Source organism: Morchella sextelata (assembly GCF_020137385.1).
Source record: "Morchella sextelata strain SCLS chromosome Unknown scls_25, whole genome shotgun sequence".
NCBI classification, from domain to species: Eukaryota; Fungi; Ascomycota; class Pezizomycetes; order Pezizales; family Morchellaceae; genus Morchella; species Morchella sextelata.
In genome coordinates this window covers 676644-692886 of record NW_025408640.1, presented here as the reverse complement: position 1 = coordinate 692886, position 16243 = coordinate 676644, and the positions used below count along the sequence as shown (strand labels likewise).

Here is a 16243-nt window from a genome sequence, read left to right as displayed (position 1 = left end):
GGCTTCTCTCTCAGGCTTGGTATACGTACATACGCGAACACCACCACAATTGTGCACGCAGCCGGATTTTGTATCCGAAAATCCTAAGAGGGGTTTGTCGTAGCCTTGTTTGAGTGGCATATTTGGGGCATTTTTATCACTGGCGGAAAAACTCTTTCTTCGATTGTCACATTTGTTGTGCATTTAATCTCGAGGGAGAAATGCTGTGGAAATTTCAAAATTAATTCTACGGATATCTGTGTGAACTATCTCTCAACCACCATCCTATAGAGTGAGAACGGATACACATGGTCACTGGGGATTAAATGGACTGTAACGTTCCTACAGATCTTTGGGAATTATCTATCCCTTACACAAGAATGGGTTCTCAAATTTTTCTTTGCAAAGGATTGAAAGCTCGAACGCGCAAATACAAAAAGAAAGAACAATCAGTGATGGGTTAGTAGGATCGATCAAAGGCGATAGGATAATATGGTATAATCCTATTTGCAAAGCCTTCGTTATTATACGTAGAGAGAAAAGAACCTGTATTTTCTTAAATATTCAATTTGATAATTTGTTGTGACTACTATATATCACGCAGGTTGCTATCGAGCAGAAGGATTTATAAAAACACTCTCCGACTGAATGAACGACAAACTATAAAAACAATATTCATCATTTTTCATCTTCAATATTCTTGCAAACGTAATTAGGAGGAAGGTATGTGAAGCAGAGGAACTAAATTTTCCTCAGCCTGCGCTTCTTCCACCTATTCCCTAGTCGACGTCCTCCACTTTGATGCCGTTCTTGTAGTGATAATCCTCCTCTTTCACAAGGAGTCAGCTCAATTCCTCAAAGGCGTACATTAGTAAACGTTACCTTCTTTCTTGATGATCTGAGCATTCTCGTGCTGGTTTATCTCCTCCGATTGGATTGGGTGGAAGGGAGCGTTGGTGATAATGTACTTCTCATTGATCTCCGCTACAAGATTTTAGCCAACTTATCAAATGTCATTAACAGGACGTTCTCACCATCATACTCCTCCATCTGACGCGCCTCCGCCTCATCTACCAACTGCTCATTATACTCGACCTCGACCTCGAGCTCCCCAACCTCGGTCTTCAGATATTTGATAAGTCGCTCAACCTCATCAGTGATCCTATCAAAATCAACCTTAACTGCTTTCAACTCCTCCAGCCTATAAAGTATCATTTTAAATGATGCAGTGGCTTTGGTGTCCCCGTAATATTCTAGGTTATCAAGATCCCCAATGTGGGCCTGGATGGCATCCTCTACCTTCCGATTATTTTCGTGACACTCGGCGAGCTCCGCTTTATGGTTGAGGCGAGTGTAGTGAAGGTAGGCCTTCCTCTGGGTTATATACTCGAGGTACATTGGGTCGGCGGTATTCTCGTCCATGAGGTCGTAGTCGACCATTATGCTCATGTTAGGCATTTGATCTGATAGAGAGAGTGTGTCAATGAGTATTGCTACTTAGCTTTGGGAGGTAGAATCATACTGCGAGATATAGCAGGTGTAGCGTTGGTGATGGATTCTTGTTGGTGGTTATTTCAGATGTGGTGGATGTGAGATGATATTGTGGAGGAATTGAGAAAGGAAAGGTACTACGTGGGGTTACCACCGGTTCAGATGGAATTGAGAACCGTGGTGGCAGTCGTTACTGTGGCAGCGCAAGTACGTTTTGCACCAAACCCCGATATGGCACTAGTGTCTATTATTGACGACTATTTATGTCAACGTCGCTACCAGGACGTACCCGCAAGCGGTCTTTCCTGGTCTCCGCGTGGGGATTGATGGAGACAGATCCTCCACCTACGCAGATATCGATTTCTCTGTTACTGGTATAGAGGGCGATCTTTAGATACATACGTTCAAAAAGATATTTCATTGTGTCAAAGGTAAATGTTGTAGGCATCCCACGAACGCCGGCAATCAATGAAAAAAACTAAATTATTCGGCAAATGCCTAGGCGAGCAATGAACAAATTATATACCGTACTCTGTAAATATTTCCAGGCAGTTCAAGAGTGGCCCACTATTTACCAGCAGAATGTGATTACCTCGGGCACCAACTTGGCAGCAAATCCAGTGATCCGAAAATATTCCCTTGCAGTATTTAGAGTACCAGCATAAGGTATTCAAAAGGTAATAAGGGACATAGGTGTATGTTGGTATACTCCTACAGCATTTGCAATGAGACGTCTGTTTGGCGGTACAAACCGGTACAAAACAAAATAATAATGATACAGTTACTACGGTTTGAGCTTCAGGTGATGGTGGTTAAACTGAGACATGGTGCTGCCTAAACTGACACAAACCAACTAACTAAATGGTTCTGAATATTGCTTTTCCGCCACCTTTGACCCCTCCAGAGCAACATTTGACCCTAAAACACCCGCCAAGAACCCTAACCCATATACCATCTGGATAAATGGTATTACCGGTTTAAACATGTTAGAAAATGTGGTTAAATAGTTGGTATGGTATTGAGGTCCTTGTGGTACAGTTGGTACAATAGGGGAGGTTTTAATACTGGTTTGTACCATTGCCAACACTGTACCCCTAGACTCTACTCCCTCGCTCACACAATTCTCTGCAGTCTGGTCTCCTGCCTCATATATACTTCAGCCAGATAACATCCGATCACACTCTATTCTCTGCATTATTATCATGACCGGTGAACTGTTCACGAAATGTAACTCTGTAAATGCATCACTTGGTGCAGTAAATAAATCACCTGTATCATTTACTAACAGCGTCCCCGGTAAATGAATCAATTGATTCAATTAGTCAATTCCCTTTAATGGGTAATGCATCAATTGATTCATGTACATTGCTAGTAGTGTCACCAGATAATGCGAGCGCCAGATGTGTTTCCCAGTGTGTTAATGCTGATTGTAGTTAATGAAAATTAAAGTATTCAGTGATTTATTAGCACTTCCTCAGTGGAATGAGCATGTGAATTCATATTTCTTTGTTCTTTCAAGCCTGCCTTTGAAACTATATGGTGTTTCTCATTCCATCCTCAAGCGCTTTTTTTGTTGCCAGAGGTCCCAGACTTCCCTATCTCCCTAGCACTATCAGCTTAGGTTCTTATATGTAGGGTAGGGTCATTATTATTCAGCTAGTTATCTCTCATCCGCGCATACCAGATTTTATAATACCACATATCTAATAATCTCATGGTGGACCATGCTTGGAATCGTAGAATATCACTCGGGTTTGACCTTACTAATCGTGTAATTTTAATATACGCGCTAGACCATTTATGGAGTCATATGGTTCCGAAGCTACGACAGTACAGGTACTAAAATGACAATACGTGTCTTAAGCCCAATTAATATGTTCCATATTTATGCTAGACCCCGTGATTCTAGCTTACGCAAAGGTTCACATCACCTCAATGTCCATTCAAGGTAAAGTGACCCAAATGATATGTATCGACATTGGCGGTGTAAGAGGTTCAAGCTTGTACATATCTGCAAGAGGCTATGACATAATCACATTTTTTATAACATTAATTCAGTGTTGCCTCATGGGGTTTTTTTGAGTGGAAATACACGATTCGAGAGCTTCTTGAAAACATGTAACCAACACATCTTTCCGTTTTCTTCCACCTATCAACTTAGGTTGTGTGGGATATTGGTCTTGAGAATCTACTTTAGGTGCTTCACGAAATAGATGTGATTCAATCTGTCAAAGTAACTTGCCTGGTACTACAGCTTTGACATATCAATAGTTGATAGTTGAATTGTAAGAAATACAACAGATGTCAGTTTTGTCTTCAGTTCATGACTTAGGAGGGCAATGGGAGCACGAAACGTGTCTTACAAGCAAGAAGATAGGGCTTTTTTATGTGTCGGGAGTGTTACAGTTTAAATTTCGTAGGTTGCCAATTGCTGGACCACGAGCTTGATAGCAGATTGTATTCGAGTGCTGACGATTGCATAAATAGAAACAGAATAAGAAGAACAGTGTATAGTACAAAAGCAATAAAAGAAAACCATTGAGGGACGAGTGTGCGCCCTTCGCCGGCTGCCAGACCTGTCACCCCTGCCTGATAGCTGCTGCTTCCAGGCCTCCGAGATGGTATTTAGGCACAAAAATAAAGAAAAAAGAAAAGAAAAAGATAGGAGCGGTTGGGTGGGCAACTTTAGCAAAAGCACGACACTTGAAAGCCATAAACAACGGGGGATGACCTCCGTGTAGAAATAGGGCATTGCGATATCGGTTATGTATAGTAATTACTCATGTATAAGTGATGACTCATAGTAGGAACAAGGATTTCAGATTAGGCTTAGTGCCACGGATTATGTAATATGGGATCACTTGGTATTAGAATTATCTGTATATAAAGAGCAACAAACTCCCACAGTTGTCGCTGGATCCTCAGCGGCGCAATAGTATAATCTCTTACCTACAAAACATATTCCTTCATAAGGTCACGTGTTCAAACCACACTCGAGTCACTTTCTCCCACACTCCAAACTTCACTCCGATATATATACTATCCCCCCCCCTGGCCATTGGCCCCCAACCCGCCCACATACATGATCTGCTACGGGTCCTTAATTGGGACCGGAAAACGATTCCCTGCATTGATGCGACTTGTACTTGTTGGTTTTGTTTGTGTGGCCAGGCGCAATTAATGAATTGTTGGTGACAGACAAAAACTGCATATGATTCGTCTTCTTGACAAATTCTAGTAGCAAGGGCTTAGTTCATATATCACAAGCACAGGTGTTCAATCACTTCACGTCAAAATCTTTTAGAAACGAGCAAACATGAAGGGACGCTGAATTTATTTGCGAGTTTCAGTAGCCTTTGAACTACTAGATGACGTGGCGATTCTAGGCTTCAAATACAGAGGAAGACAGTAAGTTAGATCGAAACTTCGCAATAAAATCAAATGTTGAACTATTCTTTCCAAACCAATGAAACCGGGTTTACTAAGGGTAGTAATGGCTCGGCGATGCGTCTAATAACCGGAGAACCCCGAATCCGTAGAGATCTCATCGTCCTGGTAGTTCTCCCATCCGTACGGTTTGACTTTCTCCTTGTTCTCCGCTTTTTCTTCTAGGCAGTAAGTAAAGAGATCTGTGAACTCTTTGAGCACGAAGATGGCATACCTTTCTCCCTCTCAGCTTTGCGAATAGCTCTGGCAGCCTTTTTCTCGACAGCTCGAGCATGTTCCGCAAACTCCGCCTCATCAACATCAGCTCCCAGCGAATATCTTTATTCTGATGGGTAGTCACAAAGTAAGTTTCCAAATGCCCCTTCCTCGACAACGCCAGGTCTTTGACGACCCGAGCCATCCCCGCCATCTCCTCGTCAGAGGCAATCCTCTCTTCTCCGGGGAAAGAATTGGTAATGCCGGCGTTGAAATCGTAGCCGAGGCGGAGAAGCATGTCGTATTTGACTTGAAGTTCGAGATTCAATTTCTCATAGTCGCTATTGGAGACGATGAGTGTTTGGGGAAATGCCAATGCTAAGCGATAGTTCTGTAGCTTTTAAACTTGTAATATTGTAAACCGGATTCCGCTCGCTGAGTGACTGATGATGCCACTAAGACGAGGCGGAACCCTCCCTATTTATACATATTGGAACCTATGCCAAGGCCCGCTTTCTAATACTAATGAGATAACGATAATAGAATAAGATAATCAACCCGAAGATAACCCCAGTAGAAAAGTGCCCCCGCATAGTTCCGTTCCTCCATTCTAATTTCGACACGTAACCATGAACCCCGCAATTGCCAGTAACCGAGCTGTATCACGCTATTGTCCTGGAGCTACTTCCCTAAGTAGAATGGCCTGCAGCCATAAGCCCCGCTTCTATTCCGTTCCGAGTGAGACACCCAATAGTAAGCGTGCCCTCACAACAGCCTAATACTAGTGTGGTTGCACCCGGTGCCCCCACACCCCTCGGTACCTTTCTATGCTGGTTCCCTCGTTACCCGACCGTACTCGCATCACAACCCATCACTCGTATTATCCTTGTTCCTTGACTTAGGAGCAGTGTTCGTGTTTCCTGTAACAATGAGCTCGGCCTGGCTCATAGTAAGGGCGCCTTCGAGATTGACTCTGCGAGCAGCTAGTTCTGTGAGACGCTCAGTAGAGGTGGGGTACTTGTGGACGCGAGTACTATAGGTCAGAGTAGGAGACACTATAGAGAGAGTTTAATGAAGGAATATTATTACTAGGACTTAGAATAAACTTACTGTTGAGGAATGAGTTGATAAAAGAAAAGAGGTGAGACTTGGGAGATTTATTTCAGATCTTGTTGAGTGTGGATGTATTGATAGAAAGTCTGGGTCGAATATTTTATTTATTGAGCCCAGGCTAGTGCCACAAAAGGTTTTGCACCTAGCAGGTTTTGCACCTAGCAGGTTTTGCACCTAGCAGGGTGTGAGCGCGTCTTGAATCAAGCCTGCAATTTCCACTTAGCTAACGGGGCCTACCTGGATATTCAGCTAAGTACGGGGCACACCGTTAAACCAACTTTTTATTCGGTGTATCCTCCCCTCTTTATACGAGGGTGCTACTGAAAACCATAATGGCTACAGGTTTTGAGACCGGAGGGAGGAGATTGGGGGAGAGTAGTAATTTATGTTATTCTTTTCTTAAGCAAGCAGAACCATTGATTCAAAGGTCACCCTTATGTGTCCAGTGCTCTCTCAACCCGCATGTATCTACATTGAGCTCTTCCACTAGGAAGAGCAATTAAATCCTGTATTCTAGCTCTGCTCAGATGTTGTCACAATTGCACTATATGTACTGTTTACATCATTCTCTAGTGAGATTACCACGTACCTTTTGGTCTCCCTGGTCGTAATTGCACATTTCGGGTGCGGTAGTTATCTCCACGGTAAGATAGGCTCAAACTAAGGATAAAATGATGATATATCCTCCGAAACTATTGTGATAATATCTTCAGGTATTATTATTCCCTCTATACTTAGCCCATTAGACAGAAGCTTCCCCTAAGGCGTGAAGAGATGGTGTAATTAATTATACCTTCGGGAGGATTCATGGTAAACGCTGACTCTCAATGGTACTTTAGAGCTTTTGAGTCTTGTTATTCTGAGAACCTGCCTGCAACAGCTCTTATCGTTTCAGAGTAGTGATGGCACGAGACTTGAGGTCTCGAGACCAGGTCTCGAGCTTTCCAAACGAGACAAGACAAGATCAGTGAAAATAGTCTCACGATTATCTCGAGACTATTGTGGGTTGGTCTCGAGACGTCTCGCGAGATCATTTTAGGCGCTTTGAGAAGGTTTTGGAGGGATTCTACTTTTTCGAGGGAGATAATTCTTCCACGAGATTATAATTAACACAAACAGTTGCAGAAATATCATTAGCTTTCCTATATTTCGCCTTTTTCACAAAGTCTCGAGACCTCTCGAGAGTTTGCGAAAGGTCCCGAGACAAGACGAAACCTACTACCCCTAAACACAAGACGAGACGATACCACCCTAAATGTGGTCTCGTTTTGTCTCGTGCCCATCACTATTTCAGAGACACCCCCGGGAACTGGGATTCTCGACAGCCTTAGGTTGCATAAATTATTTACGGAGATGATAAAATGCCAATATTTGCAGGCCTTTCCTCTCGTATTTAATCATGATCATGCTAGTTCTACATCGTTATATTTATTGACAGGATGGATAGGTTGAAAATCCGTAGAAACTAGAGATCCTAGGTGCAGATATAGATACATCGAAGGCCATAATAAACAAGTATAAAACACAGATTGGTGATTTATTTGATACATAGTTGGTAACGAACGCGCATGGTTTTTGAAGTCACTCGTGAGAACAACATTAATGAAGAAGAAGAGATATAAGAAAAACAATTGATATTGAGCATGCTGCTGGTATCTTATTGAATTAAGCATGGAAGCTACTCGAAGAATGATTTATTCCTTCACAAAAAGCAGATTTACCACTCCCGACACCAGATATTCCCTTCCTCCATCATAGCTTTCCCCCTTTCCCGCATTCCTGTTGCCGGTTCCATTCGTATCTGTTCATGACCGCCGATTGACCTAGTTCGAGGAATTCCCGGTCGGGTCACAGATGATCTTGACGCAGAGCCAGAACAGGCTGGAAGAACAGTGAGAATACACCCAGTTTGCCTCGTTTCCCTCCATGAGCTTCTTGAGGCCCTCGATCTCCCATAGGATCATGTGCTGGATTCTCCGTAAATCGTGGACGATATCCATCGCCTCGCTTTCCAGGATTGTGAGATCGTTGTGTGAACGGACGGTAAGTTCAAAACGGACTGTCAGTACATCGCGTTCGAACAGAGTGGCTTCTACATCGAAGAGGTATCCGTGGTCTTGTAGAAGGGTGCGGTGGCTACGGAGATCCTCGCCGGCACGGCGGAGCTCCCGGAGGCGGCATTTCAGAACTGCCTTGTTGCATCGGAGGTCCCGCTCGAGGGTGGCCATGTGACGGGCCGCGTTGGCGAGGTAGGTGGGGTTTGGATTCATGGTTGCTAGGAAAATGTAGGTTAGTCATGTGTGCATAATAAACCTGGGCATTTGATACGGACTGTTGAGGTTGTCGGTTGGTCAAGAGAAGAAGTGGGAAACGTTTTAATTTTTGTGATGTTTGTTTTGTGGATGGTGGGGGTTTTAGGAGAGACGTCCGGGTGAGCCAATATTTATAGGGTGCGTTCCTTGGCACTTCTGTATAGGATAGTAATCTTTAATAGTATCAGATGTAGCAAGAGGACCGATTGGACAGAAGTAATATGAGACCTATGTCTAATATATCTTTTAATTACCTACATCGTAGAGCTCCTTATAAAACTAATCTACAACAGATTCTAATTCTTCTAGCAGTCAACGTCTCCTTCCTCCTTTCCATTAAAACCAGTGACTTCTTTTCATACCAGTCAACTCTTGTCCGAAACAGGCCCTTCCTTCCGACACCAGGCCTTTCAAGTGTATGAGTCTTGATTCCATCAGTAATGTCACATGAGAATAAATGATTCGTCTACCAAGCATGCCAACTGCCCGACTTCCAACTTACACAGCCGTCAAGGATTGCACCTTTGATTGCTCCCATCACCGGAGGAGCGAGGCCAGGTGTATATGTGAAATTACTCGGCCCGGAAGGTTAGAAAACACTGCCGGTACGATATTCTTTCAACAGATATTCAAATTTGGAATGTAACTGAGAACAAGAATTGAAAATGGGTCATTCACGCGTTTTGGATTACGAATCTATACTGGAATCGAGATTATGAAAGAAGCACTGAGATTTAATTTCTTCCTTGATGTAAACTTACAGAGATCTTCTTAAAACAAATGTTATAATCCCAATCTATGAGAAGAGATGGAGTGATATCCCTTATCCCATAAAGAACATCATCCAATCAGACCCCGATTCGTTGTATTTCAACCTTTCGCCATGAGAGATCGCATCTTTGCTGCAGGGTGATATTTAATCTGTCAAGGCCGAAGAGGTGCCTTCCTCGGCGGCAGCAGCAGCGGCTGCGGCGGCGGCTTTCATTCACGATTAGTACAGCTGTGTAAAACAGAATGATCAGACGACTTTCTTACATCCTTCGTTCTCCTTCCGCTCCTTTTCTGCCTCCTCAATCATTGCCTTGTAATCGACCATCGTTTCTTCGAGTTTCATGATATCCCATCTGATATCCTTGTTCATCCTGCCAAAGTTGTGAAGAGTGTGCAAGTGAGTCGTTCTCATGAATATCAAGTCATTCGCGATGCTCAACAACAGTGCGACTCGCGCCGTCTCATCATCGCCAAGTGGAGTGGGAGTGGTTCTTGTCTGAAAGTTATAGCCGAGGCGGTAAAGTTGGCTGCGGCAGACAGCGAGATCCATGTCTGCACTGCCGAAGTTACGACGGCATAATTCAAGCTTTGTCTCGTTGTCCGCGAGATCGAGCTGATGGAGGGTCAAGCGATCTTCCATGGCTACAATCAGGGCAGCGTCAGGAACAATTGGTGGCACTATGGAAATGTAGCTTAGTAAGGATGTTTGTACTTGGGATACGTGATGGAGTACTTACTTGTGATATTGGTGGTTAGTAATTGTTTGTGAGAAGTCTTTATCTTTGATTTGGGGGAGGAGTGGGTAAATGTGGATAGTCGGGTGCTTGGGGGATGATCACACAAGGTCTATATATATATGTAAGTCACATGATCGGGGGTGCTGTATCAGCTACCCCCTAATATCACAGGTGCCAAAGCTTTTATGGCGTGAAGGTGGTCACGATGAATCATCCCAAGAGTCCTGCACACCCAACGCCGGTCCTCATCTAATGCCGGCCACTGACCCTCCGGGGGTAATAACGACGAGGGTTTCCTGATCATGTGTAAACATAAGATTATAACCAGTGTTGCGAGTGAATGTTTTATTAATTTTCTGGTCATGAATCCTATGCATAGATGTAGTCTTCAAAGGTTGAAGCGAATATAATGAGCGGGTGTTCTAAAAGATTATAGGTTTAGATTTGGCGGCCCTCTGATATCCTGTTGATTTACAGATATGTTCAATGTTTATTGAATTCTTCACGATAACATCGGAGTAAAAGGGCCTTCAAGGGGCCGGTTGCCGATGGAGAAGCGAGTCAGTGTTTGGAACGGCTGTAACCGGTTTTCATATATATGAGATAGGACGTGCCGCACTGAACCGAACCGAACTGGATAAAAATTTCCGGTAACTGAACCCACCGAATGAGAATCTTTTTAAACTGCAGAACCGTTCTAGAGTCTTGGCACTAGTCTAGCAAAAACTCTAGGCCAAATGGGTTCAGGGTTAGGGTCTCTTTCGGAATATGTAGGGTGTTCGTACTTTATGTGAGGAGTTCTAACTGCGTATAGAACAAGCTATAAGCTGACCTGAATTAAATGAATAGTGGAAAGGTAAAATTAAATCAAACTATTTTGGTAAACGGTTGTAGAGAACCAATTCGGACTGGTAAACCGTCAAGCCGTTAGAAACACTGAAGAGAGTAATATGTTCATCCATATCTATTTTATTTCAGGATCCAAGCCTAAGCCGGTGGTTTTGGCTCACAGTTCCAATACTACTAAAGAAGACGAGGAATAGAGAAAAACAGAATTTTATTCATGACTAGATCTACAGAGGTGGTTCATCAGGTAGCTAGTCATTTGTGTACCTCTGGAACCTTGTTACTCCTTAGCAGCGCCATCAGGGCAGCCTTCAGCGATGCGAACTTCATCTATCCAGAGGGTCAACAACGCTACTCAGAGAGCATGTGAGAAAGAGCACCCACCGTTCGCGCTCCTCTTCTCGAGGTCGTTCTCCTTCTCCTTGCCGAGCTCGCTCTTCTGGTCGATCAGCCCCTGCTCATGTTTGATCATCATCTCGAACTCAAAGATGATCTCTTGGATGTCAATGATGACACGTTCGATCCTCTTGCGCCCGCCCTCCTCCCGACGTCGGGAAGCGCTTAACCGTTCCAATTCGCGCACCGCCGAAAGCCTCCGCGCGCGCGTTGTCGATGAGCCTGAAGCACTGGCCAGAGCAAAAGAGTGTATAGATCGTAGTAGTCTCGCGCCTAACAGCGGCGTCAAGCAGCTCGGACTGCTCACGGATGCGGTCAATGGTCATTGTGATGTCCTGAAGCTCCATACGATGGTGGAATAGGGCGAGCTCGCAGTCATTCTTCTCGGCAATCAATTCAGAGATGGAAGCCAGGCGGACGGCCGGGCCACCCGGGAGGCCGGTGGAGGAGGAGCGATGAGACATATCCAGAGCGGTGCATGAGCGGTGTTCTCTTATTAATATATTAGAGCGGGCTAGGTGAATGTACCTTTCTTATCGATTTGACAGCTAATAAGGTTGCTTTCCGTAGTTGAGTGGGCTGGGATAGTTGGCTGTAGGTGCGTGGTTGAGTGACCTGACGTTAAGATTGTTTAACGTGCGTGGAGCGTGTGGTCTGGGTATGTAAGGGTGAAGAACATGGATCGTGTGGAATGCCAAGGAGGAACAACCGCCAGCTAACAGCGATCTATCGGGTGAGTAGTACACGATGAATACGCGTCTAGCAATCACTTCACTGACCTACTTTTCACCACAAATTATTTCCTTCTTTCTTTACTATTACCTTGGCTTCTGGTATTTCAAGGGATTAATTCCGCTCCCGGAATAGTTGAATCAAGCAAATATACGTCCAATTATATAGCAAATATGAAAGGTCCATCGAGACTGAGACTACTGTGTTCGGCTTCATATCTAAACAGAACAAGAGAAGTGCGAAATATTTAAATATAACAGACAAAAAAGTTTTTCATTTCTAACTAGAGCTTCCTTGCTACTTGAATCACCCACTTCCTGACCACTTGTTCCTCCTGTTCAGTATCATGCACCACCCTTAAGCATCCATCATTTCCTCTGCACAAAATGTCAACAAATGAAATCTCAGCAAACATAAACGAGACGGAACACCCACGGCAATCCCTCTTCCTCTGCTTCTTCTCCTTCTCGTTGTCAATCAGCGCCTTCTGGTGGTTGATCTTCTCCTCAAGCTCGAAAATACCCTTCTCGAGCTCCATGACCAGGAGGCTCGCAGCATCCTTGCGGGCTTCGAGCTCGTCTCTCAAAACCCGTAGCTCCGTGAGATCCTCCAGCATGAGTCCCACCAACTCGTTCCCTTCCTCCAGAGTCGTGATTGTGGTCGACCTGTAGTAGCCCTGCTGCCTGAGTTGCTCCTTGATGAGGTTTATTTCGTGAAGGCAACCAAGGAAATTGCGAGTCGATGTAAGCTGCTCTCGACGATTCAAAATGAGAGCAGAATTGAGGGATATCTTCTCGGCTATGAGCTCGGCGAGGAACGTGGGGTCAGGGACCGGGGCCCTTGACTGGTCTGTGGTAGTTAATGAAGACATCTCTATGGCAGTAATCTGTGATATATTAGTAAATCATAAGAATAAGTGATTGGTGTTAGATATCCTTACCTTTCGCTTGAGATATTGAGCTGAGGTGAGGCCGGCTTGGAGGATAAAGAATTGAAGGTTATTTTAACTGAGGTGTGGGATGTCTTAGGTGTATAAGACCTGTCAAGGAATCAAGACTAATTGAGGCGGGGGTAGCGAATTCAGGGATAGCACCCACCGGGCGTAACTATCACTTTACAGTGAGCGAACAGAGGTGAAGGACAAACCAGAGAACTAACTTAACCACCAGTCAGGGAAGAATATGATCGACTACAAAGCAAGCGGTTTCCCTGTAAGAAAGAGCATTTATTTCTCTCTTCGTCTCTCCTTCCCCTCCCTATATAGCTGACCATGGTCCACAGCTAACAATCCTCCTACACGCCACTTGCTATATGTACGCTAAGTTCCCATGACTTTTCCCATTCTGTATACTGAAATCGTCTGCGAATTGGACATTATCGTATACCCAAATCTTGTGCTATATTCCTTCGCGGTCAAAAGGTTCAAAAGCGCGGGGGAGCCGTCATGGCCTTTCTGTATGATCATTTTTGGTATAAGGTGATTAATTTTTTTATTCGATTCGGGAATATAGTAATGGGCGTAGCTAGGTAAAGTCGTGGTCTTTTACGTTTTCGAGATACTTTGGCGCAGAGAAAGCAAGAGGTTCCGCCTGCTCACCTTGGACGTATCGGATTATTTCGTTGAAAATATCAATTGGCGCTTACGGATACCGTGTTACAGTATAAGTATTTTAGAAAGTCTAAGATCTATTAACCTATCGACGTTGGCAAAGAATTTATGGTAAGGAAATATAATCAGAATTTGATGGATTCACTAGGATATTATTTCCATGGTGAATCACAAAATCTATAAATACAATGGAAATACCTAGGCCTAAGCAACAAGTGGCGATAGAAAAGCTCACAAAGAGATAAAGAAATAAAGAATTTCATTAAGAAATTGTCATCTAATCAAGGAAAATGAGTACCCAAAAAGAGAGTCGGGTGGGTGCTTATTAGTTATACTATCGATTAGATCACAATATTCTCTAGCAGCAAAGCAGGTACTGGTCATCACGGGAAGGGCAAATATTAGATAATCTTTTCCTGCCACTATCCTACGTAATATACTAGTATAGCAGGGGACCAGTAGCTTCCCTCATGGCCTAGATAGTCCAGCTTAAGTTCTAAATGAGCAATTATATAATTATGCGGCTGCAACTCTGGCAGCTTATGCCTGCAGTATTTTGATCCCCTGACACTCAATCGGAAAACAACAGGCTAAACCTTATTTTATCCTAGACCACCTATACATATTCGGCTATGCTCCAAAGGTAAAAGACCTTGAACTACATCTTATCAATGATACCCGCGTAAGCCGAACTCTGCCCGTCGCTCCATCTAACGTTGGGGTTTCCCGGAGAAGAAGCCGAATGATAGTTTATGCAGCAGAATTTCCCCCGCATCAATGTTAGGGCCGCGGTCAGGGTAGCGTTATATCTCACGGCTCACCACGGTATCGAGCGGTTCGTGACCTGCCTCAAGTCTATCCGCCATAGCTCTAGCCGACTTGTGACATGTCTCGATCTCGTAGATGGTTGGGCTCGTGCTCGTGGGGAAAGCGTCAAGCGCTCTACCTCAGCACGACTTGATGAGTGGTTTTTTCATTCTGAAAGAATTTGATTTTGATTAATTATAAAGAACATTACATAAATCTAAGATAGGAACTGGAAGCAAAATGTACCTAAGTCCTGCTGGAAATAAGACCATAAGAAAGCTCTGCGCAAAAACTACCACACCAAGCCCGAACATCTAACATACACATCCGGGTAGCTTAAGCTCTCTCAAGTCGAGCTGTCCATAAGACCACAGGCAATTATACTGCTCGCCCATCGCTGCGTCCAACATTGAAACCTCCTGTGAATAAATCGAGTCATAGCCTGTGAAGGGTGAAATATCCCCCGCGCCGGATCAGGGTCAAAGCTAGATTCAGGACAGCGTAACAGCACAAACCTTTCCACAATCGCGCAATAACATGACGGCGAAAGCATGGTGTTACCTTGACAACCAAGACCTTGCGTGTCTTGTCCGAAATAGGCTGGCCCACCCACAGCCGGCAATGGAAATGCGACGTCAGTCCCGAAGCGGGAGCCATCTGATAGGGCCAGCGCCGGGCTGGGACGAACCCTTAACACCATAGGGACCACGAAGGCCATATGATGCCCCGGACACTGGTACAGGCCACACTCTCAGTAGCGGTCTTACGAAGGCTATCGATGCTCTTCTAGGAGCCCTGCTACGCTGGGACGAACCCTTAACAACATGTCGACCACGAAGGTCACATGATGCCCATAATGCAGGTAGAATGGCATAGCCGACCGCCGTGGTATCAAGTGTGGCCTGTAAGGCACAAAGATGCCCTCACCTTGAGGATTTCCAGCAGGTACTGAGTTTTCTCTTTCCTATCGTTAGAAGACTAATCTGCAGCAGCGACCGGTAGTAAGGTTTCCTTCCACGAGTGTCTCCGTTAATCTAGCCGAACTTGGCGTCGATAAAGAATAAAGTGTTTCCTAATAAGAATGTCAGCTGCGCAAACTCTCGGAACAGAAGTAGACCAAATGAAGTAAGAGCCGCGGGAAGGTCTGGAGGGACGCGTAAGATGAATTTGCATTGGTTCCACAGAGCGAACCGCCAAACCCTAACCCTAGTAAACACAGGCAACCTAGCTGTTTTCTTGTCTGACTCGAATCTCGGGGGCCAAGCGTAGCATGTAATCAAAGAAAACAGCAACTCCGAGAACTGCCATTGTGACTTAGAGAGGTACGCGAACCTTCTCATCCACTCGCTTCGCCTTTCATGCTCCGGGACACGAATATTCGGACAGTCGTCCTGGATGAAAAATGCATCCGGGATGGATATTATCTTCTGTCTTCCGTACTTTCCACGACTGTGTAGGGACCGCCAGGGCTCTGCGATCAAGCTATCTCCGCGGTACAAACCAGTCGGGTTTTTGCATCTCGGGCGTCCTTTGATGGTCTCCTCGCTCGCCGTCCCGTCGGTGGGTAAGGTCTGGTTTGCCTGTCGATACCGTTTGACGAAAGCATTCCGAGCCCGGCAGTGTACTCTACAAAGACATTCGGGTTGAGTGGAACTAGTCAAGAATTAGCGGTGTTTCTCGAGCAACACGGGGGACAAAGGGGTTTTCCGGGGGAGCGAAACGAGCTCCTCGTTGAATGGATAGCGTATTCTGTCCTTGACCTTATTAAGATCAATACTATTATGTGCTTATTATACTCCGGAACTATC

The 16243-nt window shown here is 44.6% G+C and overlaps 6 protein-coding genes across 6 annotated transcripts; all 6 read right to left on the bottom strand.

The window, feature by feature from the left end:
- Positions 1-758: 758 nt before the first annotated feature.
- H6S33_008135 (uncharacterized protein) lies at positions 759-1428 on the bottom strand (the record flags this gene model as incomplete). The annotated part of the gene is made up of 3 exons (XM_044839488.1): positions 759-808; positions 862-963; positions 1014-1428. 3 exons carry the CDS (start codon positions 1426-1428, stop codon positions 759-761), a joined length of 567 nt encoding a protein of 188 aa, XP_044688326.1.
- A 3552-nt stretch (positions 1429-4980) lies between these two features.
- H6S33_008134 (uncharacterized protein) lies at positions 4981-5410 on the bottom strand (the record flags this gene model as incomplete). The annotated part of the gene is made up of 3 exons (XM_044839487.1): positions 4981-5078; positions 5132-5207; positions 5258-5410. 3 exons carry the CDS (start codon positions 5408-5410, stop codon positions 4981-4983), a joined length of 327 nt encoding a protein of 108 aa, XP_044688325.1.
- A 2638-nt stretch (positions 5411-8048) lies between these two features.
- H6S33_008133 (uncharacterized protein) lies at positions 8049-8495 on the bottom strand (the record flags this gene model as incomplete). Its single annotated transcript, XM_044839486.1, has 1 exon — positions 8049-8495. One exon carries the CDS (start codon positions 8493-8495, stop codon positions 8049-8051), a length of 447 nt encoding a protein of 148 aa, XP_044688324.1.
- Positions 8496-9453: 958 nt separating this feature from the next.
- Positions 9454-9948, bottom strand: H6S33_008132 (uncharacterized protein; the record flags this gene model as incomplete). The annotated part of the gene is made up of 2 exons (XM_044839485.1): positions 9454-9515; positions 9573-9948. The coding sequence occupies 2 exons, from the start codon at positions 9946-9948 to the stop codon at positions 9454-9456; spliced, it is 438 nt and encodes a 145-aa protein (XP_044688323.1).
- A 1223-nt stretch (positions 9949-11171) lies between these two features.
- Positions 11172-11751, bottom strand: H6S33_008131 (uncharacterized protein; the record flags this gene model as incomplete). The annotated part of the gene is made up of 3 exons (XM_044839484.1): positions 11172-11221; positions 11276-11386; positions 11475-11751. The coding sequence occupies 3 exons, from the start codon at positions 11749-11751 to the stop codon at positions 11172-11174; spliced, it is 438 nt and encodes a 145-aa protein (XP_044688322.1).
- Positions 11752-12376: 625 nt separating this feature from the next.
- Positions 12377-12890, bottom strand: H6S33_008130 (uncharacterized protein; the record flags this gene model as incomplete). The annotated part of the gene is made up of 2 exons (XM_044839483.1): positions 12377-12396; positions 12455-12890. The coding sequence occupies 2 exons, from the start codon at positions 12888-12890 to the stop codon at positions 12377-12379; spliced, it is 456 nt and encodes a 151-aa protein (XP_044688321.1).
- Positions 12891-16243: the final 3353 nt, after the last annotated feature.